Source organism: Dermacentor albipictus, unplaced genomic scaffold, assembly GCF_038994185.2.
Source record: "Dermacentor albipictus isolate Rhodes 1998 colony unplaced genomic scaffold, USDA_Dalb.pri_finalv2 scaffold_13, whole genome shotgun sequence".
NCBI lineage: Eukaryota > Metazoa > Arthropoda > Arachnida > Ixodida > Ixodidae > Dermacentor > Dermacentor albipictus.
Genome location: NW_027225567.1, coordinates 9,662,127 through 9,669,148, shown reverse-complemented (window position 1 = coordinate 9,669,148; position 7,022 = coordinate 9,662,127). Strand labels below are relative to the sequence as shown.

The 7,022-nt window shown below is 52.7% G+C and overlaps 1 protein-coding gene across 1 annotated transcript; it reads right to left on the bottom strand.

The window, feature by feature from the left end:
• Positions 1 to 2,522: 2,522 nt before the first annotated feature.
• Positions 2,523 to 6,324, bottom strand: LOC139051682 (uncharacterized; the record flags this gene model as incomplete). The annotated part of the gene is made up of 4 exons (XM_070528649.1): positions 2,523 to 2,805; positions 3,696 to 4,549; positions 4,964 to 5,164; positions 5,692 to 6,324. Coding segments are annotated over 4 exons (1,971 nt in total), but the record flags the coding sequence as incomplete, so codon positions are not given.
• Positions 6,325 to 7,022: the final 698 nt, after the last annotated feature.

The following is a 7,022-nucleotide window of genomic DNA, read 5'->3' as shown; positions in this document are numbered from 1 at the left end:
CCTTGATTTGCACAGGCAGTCTCGTGGGGCTTACGCTGCTCGCAATACACTTTTCGGAAACTGAGACACGTCGCATAGCATTAGGGGCGCAATATATCGCTGCGCGCTCTGGCTGCACCGTTAGAAAATGGTTGCATCGCCTTGATTTGCACAGGCAGTCTCCTGGGGCTTACGCTGCTCGCAATACACTTTTCGGAAACTCAGACACGTCACATAACAACAGGGGCGCAATATATCGCTGCGCGCTCTCGCTGCACCGTTAGAAAATGGTTGCATCGCCTTGATTTGCACAGGCAGTCTCCTGGGGCTGACGATGCTCGCAATACACTTTTCGGAACTTAGACGCGTCGCATAACAACTTGGGCGCAATATATCGGTGCGCGCTCTCGCTGCACCGTTAGAAAATGGTTGCATCGCCTTGATTTGTACAGGCAGTCTCCTGGGGCTTACGCTGCTCGCAATACACTTTTCGGAAACTGAGACACGTCGCATAACATTAGGGGCGCAATATATCGCTGCACGCTCTCGCTGCAGCGTTAGAAAAGGGTGGCATCGCCTTCATTTCCACAGGCAGTCTCCTGGGGCTTACGCTGCTCGCAATACACTTTTCGGAAACTGAGACACGTCGCATAACAATAGGGGCGCACTATATCGCTGCGCGCTCTGGCTGCACCGTTAGAAAATGGTTGCATCGCCTTGATTTGTACAGGCAGTCTCCTGGGGCTTACGCTGCTCGCAATACACTTTTCGGAAACTGAGACACGTCGCATAACAATAGGGGCGCAATATATCGCTGCGCGCTCTCGCTGCAGCGTTAGAAAAGGGTTGCATCGCCTTGATTTGCACAGGCAGTCTCCTGGGGCTTACGATGCTCGCAATACACTTTTCGGGAACTGAGACACGTCGCATAACAACAGGGGCGCAATATATCGCTGCGCGCTCTCGCTGCAGCGTTAGAAAAGGGTTGCATCGCCTTGATTTGCACAGGCAGTCTCCTGGGGCTTACGATGCTCGCAATCCATTTTTCGGAAACTGAGACACGTCGCATAACAACAGGGGCGCAATATATCGCTGCGCGCTCTCGCTGCACCGTTAGAAAATGGTTGCATCGCCTTGATTTGCACAGGCAGTCTCGTGGGGCTTACGCTGCTCGCAATACACTTTTCGGAAACTGAGACACGTCGCATAACATTAGGGGCGCAATATATCGCTGCGCGCTCTGGCTGCACCGTTAGAAAAGGGTTGCATCGCCTTGATTTGCACAGGCAGTCTTCTGGGGCTGACGATGCTCGCAATACACTTCTAGGAAACTGAGACACGTCGCATAACAATAGGGGAGCAATATATCGCTGCGTGCTCTCGCTGCACCGTTAGGAAATGGTTGCATCGCCTTGATTTGCACAGGCAGTCTCCTGGGGCTGACGATGCTCGCAATACACTTTTCGGAAACTGAGACACGTCGCATAACAATAGGGGAGCAATATATCGCTGCGTGCTCTCGCTGCACCGTTACGAAATGGTTGCATCGCCTTGATTTGCACAGGCAGTCTCCTGGGGCTTACGCTGCTCGCAATACACTTCTCGGAAACTGAGACACGTCGCATAACAATAGGGGCGCAATATATCGCTGCGCGTTCTCGCTGCAGCGTTAGAAAAGGGTTGCATCGCCTTGATTTGCACAGGCAGTCTCCTGGGGCTGACGATGCTCGCAATACACTTTTCGGAAACTGAGACACGTCGCATAACAATAGGGGAGCAATATATCGCTGCGTGCTCTCGCTGCACCGTTAGGAAATGGTTGCATCGCCTTGATTTGCACAGGCAGTCTCCTGGGGCATACGATGCTCGCAATACACTTTTCGGAAACTGAGACACGTCGCATAACAATAGGGGCGCAATATATCGCTGCGCGTTCTCGCTGCACCGTTACGAAATGGTTGCATCGCCTTGATTTGCACAGGCAGTCTCCTGGGGCTTACGCTGCTCGCAATACACTTCTCGGAAACTGAGACACGTCGCATAACAATAGGGGCGCAATATATCGCTGCGCGTTCTCGCTGCAGCGTTACGAAATGGTTGCATCGCCTTGATTTGCACAGGCAGTCTCCTGGGGCTTACGCTGCTCGCAATACACTTCTCGGAAACTGAGACACGTCGCATAACAATAGGGGCGCAATATATCGCTGCGCGTTCTCGCTGCAGCGTTAGAAAAGGGTTGCATCGCCTTGATTTGCACAGGCAGTCTCCTAGGGCTGACGATGCTCGCAATACACTTTTCGGAAACTGTGGCGTATCAGCCGGACGCCAGGGTGGAACAGACAACGTTTATTGATGCCGTGCCCTTTTTATAGGGTGATGAACATGTGATCTGCCGACTGCTGCTTGCGTGGCCGATAAGCGATTATCATGAAAATGTAGTGTGACACGCGATATCAGTATATAACATTCCTTTCCCCTAAGATTCGTTACACAATTGCAAAATGTCTGGTTAGTCATCAATGCCATAACGTGCGATAGGCCGTCTAACGCGTGTTGATCTTCGCGTCTCGACCGGGTCTTGGGTAGCTTGGCCCGGTCTTGCCCCTGCGGCTGCTTCCGTGCTGACCGGCAGCTGTTGTGGTCGTCTGGCTGTAGGAGGCAGCCTGGCGTGGTAGTCTGCACTTGAGACTGGATCGGCTTCGAGCCTCGTCCAGGCGCTCCTCAACTGGTTCCGGTGCCTGTGATGGCGTTCGCCGTTGTCCAGCTGGACGATGTACGACACCGGGCCTCGCACTGCCACAACCCTGGCCGCCTTCCACCTTGGACCTGGACAAAAGCTTTTAGCATAGACCGCGTCACCGACATGGAACCTCTTAATTTCCAGGCGTTGCGGTTCCGGCGCGTGTTGCCGGTCCGGATGAAGTCTGTCCAAGGCTGTCCTCAGCCTTCGTCCGAACATCAATTCTGCCGGAGATTTCCCCGTGACCGAATGCGGCGTCGTGTGCTGTTTAAACAGGAACCGCGAAATCTTGCACTGCGTTGAACCTTCCTGTTGCTTCTTTAACGCTTCTTTAACTTCTCTTACCATTCTCTTCGCCCTACCATTACTGGCGGGATTGTAAGGAGCAGTGAAAATAGCACGCACACCATTGCACTTTAAAAACGTTTGCAACTCCGAGCTAGTGAATGCTGTGCCGTTGTCCGAAATGATAACGTCTGGCACACCATATGTCGCAAACATCTTCCTTAAGCTAGTGACGACAGCTGTAGCTTTCATGGATGACATGATTTCGACCTCAGCCCAGTTGCTGTACGCGTCTACCACGATTAAAAATACTTCTCCATTAACTGGACCAGCGAAATCAATGTGTAGGCGACTCCAAGGTTGATCTGGCTTGATCCAAAAATGCACTGGAACATTGGGATCGCTTTGCCGGTTACTCTGACATGGCTGACAGTGTCGTACAGACTCTTCAATTTCGTGGTCCATTTTCGGCCACCACATGAGTCCTCTAGCTGACGCTTTCATAGCACTCATCCCAGGGTGATTTGCATGTAGGAGTTGAAGCACACTTTCTCTTGCTGCGTTAGGAATTACAACGCGATTCCCCCACAGTATGCAATCACGATGCAACGACAACTCCGTCTTCCTCACCTCGTAAGGCGCGAACTTGCTGTCCAGTTGTGTTGGCGGCCAGCCACTAAGGATCCATTACTTTACCATGGACAATACTTTGTCCTTCTTGATCAGCGCAGCGATGTCTGCCGCCTGCAGCGGTGCGCACTCGACCGCTTCCAACAGGAGCACGTCCCCAGGTGGCTGTGGCTCGTCTTCGTCTCCTGGAGCTGGCAGACGACTCAGTGCGTCGGCGTTGGAGTTTTCTTGGCCTCGCCTGTACTGAAGGCTGTAGTTATACGCAGACAAACATAAAATACAACGAAGCATTCTGGGCGACACAACTTCAGGCACCCTCTTGCCCGTGTTAAACAGGCCCAGTAATGGCTTGTGGTCCGTTATGACCGTAAATTCTCGCCCAGCAAGGTACTGGTGGAACCGTTTCACGCCAAAGACAACAGCTAAGCCCTCTTTATCAATCTGAGCATAGTTACGTTCAGTGGCTCGAAGCGTCCGGGAAGCGTACGCTATGGGCTGTTCCTTCCCATCAGTCGTATGATGGGCTAGCACTGCCCCCACTTCCACAGGAGATGCGTCGCAGCACAAAATTAAAGGACGCTTGGTGTCATAGGGCACAAGTACAGAGTTGGAGCTAAGCAATTTTTTTAGCCTCTCAAACGCGCGTTGGTGCTCATCTGTCCACTTCCATTCGTGGTCACGGTCGAGCAGTCGATATAGGGGTTCTGCCACTTCAGTCTTGCCCTTGAGAAAACTACTGTAAAAATTTAGTAACCCCAAGAGCGCTTGCAGCTCCTTTTTGCTTGTGGGTGCGGGCGCTTTATGGATGGCGTCAGTCTTGCTTCGGCTCGGATGTATTCCCGTGGCGTCAATCCTGTGACCCAAGAATTCAATGCTCGGCTTGTTGAATTCGCACTTGTCTTTGTTTGCTCTTAACTGCGCATTCTGAAGACGCGATAGCACGGTTTCTAATCTCTCGGCGTGCTCTTCCGCGTTACGGCCAGAAATCAAGATATCATCAAGATAGGCTTTCACGCCGGGAATGCCTGCTAACAGCGTATCAATGAGTCGTTGAAATACCCATGGCGCCACCGAAATTCCAAACGGCAGCCGTTTGACTTTGTACAGTCCCTTTATCGTGTTAACTGTGACCACTTCAGCCGATTCGTCGTCTAGCGTTAGCTGTTGATAAGCTTGAGCTAGATCTAGCTTTGTAAAAAATTTGCTTGAGCCCAGAGCTGCGAGCATTTCAGCGGTAGTGGGCAAAGGATACCCGCTGCATTTAATAGCTTTGTTTACGGTGCTACGGTAGCCACCGCACAGGCGTAAAGTTCCGTCTTTTTTTCTTACCACTACCAGTGGCGTGGCCCAGTTGGAGTACGCGACGGGTTCCCATACCCCTTGTTGCACCAAGCGATCCACTTCCTTGCCCACGTCGTCCTTGAGGGCCAGTGGAACTGGTCGACTTTTGAGAAACACTGGTTGAGCGTCGTCTTTCAGTTCGATGTGAATTGGCGGTCCGTTGAAGCCAGGAAGGTCCCTGCGAAACACCTCGGAAAATCGTGAGGGCACGTCTTCCGCGTTTACTTGCTCGATTCCCCGCAAGCAAATGCCTAACGGCCTAAACCAGTTTCGCCCAATCAGGCTGTTGCCTCGATTCTTTACTACCAACAATGGCAGCTTTGCCTTCCGGCCCTTGAATTCTACCAAGACGGTTGCTCGACCCAGCAGTGGTAACGCCTCCTTTGACCAGGTTACAGAGAGGTTCCAGAATCTTGGAGTGGTATTTCACCCCGATTTCTCTCGATTACTCTAAATGTATCTTCACTCACAATTGAGTACGATGCTCCGGAATCAACCTCCATCGGGACTTCTTGTCCTTGTATCTGTACTTTAACCACAAACTTCCGTTCTTGCTCATTCACCTCGCAAAGTGAAAACAATGCACTCATTTCGTACACGCCCTTGCTCTTTTCAACTTTCCTCTTTTGCTCAGGCGTCTTCAGGGCCGCTCTACTTTCGTCTTTTGAACGACAAGCCCTCGCAATATGTCCAACTCTTTTGCATTTGAAGCATGCCGCTTTTCTAAAACTGCATAAATGCGGAGCGTGCTTACCGTTGCAACGGTAGCAACTAGATCCCTCTGCCGTGGCGTCTTGCTTCGTGCGGGTTGCTTGTATCATGCCCTGGCAGTCCTTCGCCTCGTCTCGGCCGTGCATCCGTATGTCTCGTTGTTGCTTGGCTGTCGCTTCTGCGGTCACGGCCATGTCGTATGCAACGTTGAACGTAAGGTCGTGTTCTGCGAGAAGTCGCTGTTGAACTGCTTCGTTCTGGAGGCCGCATACGAAACGATCTCGCATCATGATGTCCAAAGGGAGCTGCACGTCGCCAAAACTGCAGTCTTCGGCTAGCTTCCGAAGCGCCGTGACGTAGTCCGCAACTGATTCCTCGGCAGCCTGGTTTCTCTTGTAGAACAAAAACCTTGCGTATAGCTCCGAAGGCCTTGGATGCAGGTGCTTGCGAACCGCCGTCTTAATTTTCTCGTAGGTTGCTGTTGTCGGTCTTGCTGGCTTCACCAGAGTCACGATGAGCCCGTACGCTTCTTCGCCGCAACAACTCAGCAGGACGGCTCTTTTCTGTTCTTCTTTCGCTATCTTGTTAGCTTCGCAGAACATTTCTAGCCTCTCGACGTATTCGTTCCATGACGGATAAACGAAGGCAATGGATATATGGAAGCACAGGAAAAAACCATAACCGTCAAGGGGAAGAGAAATGCAGCCATAATGAAGCACAGAGCGCTATGGGGATACAATAGGTACGAGGTCCTACGAGGTATGTGGAAAGGGGTTGTGGGGATGCGCGACCCTCGCGCCTCCCCTGATATCTTGTTTTCCCGCATAGCCCCGTCTCCGTGCGGCGTCGCCGCGTGGGCCGCGGCGTCGGAGTGGTACAAGCGTGCTGCGAGAGATGGCGCGAGCGTCGCGCCGCTGCGCGGTTACTTGGGTTCGGGAAAGACAAGGCGCTCTCTCTTGGGTTCGAGACAGCAGGCGGGATGGACGTGCCGTGCCGCACGTGCAGCGACCCTCTTTCCCGGTGGGTCGGCGCACGGGGGGGGGGACGTCTCCCGCGTGCGCGCCGACCCATGCTTCTGCGAGACCGCCTCTCGCGACCGCCTTCGAACGCGCCACGATTCGCGTGACTATACACGCGAACGACCAGGCGTTGGGATCCAGCATGGGGCGAACATATTCGCTCGCTTCCGGCCACGGTGAGTCGGACTTCTAGATTTGTCGCGCGCCCATCGGCATGTTTTGTGGATAGCAACTCGGCTAGCAGGCATTGATCTAAGAAAGGTGCAATAAATGCCCTTGTGATTTTTTGCACTACTGTGTTGTCGTTCCTTTGTCCC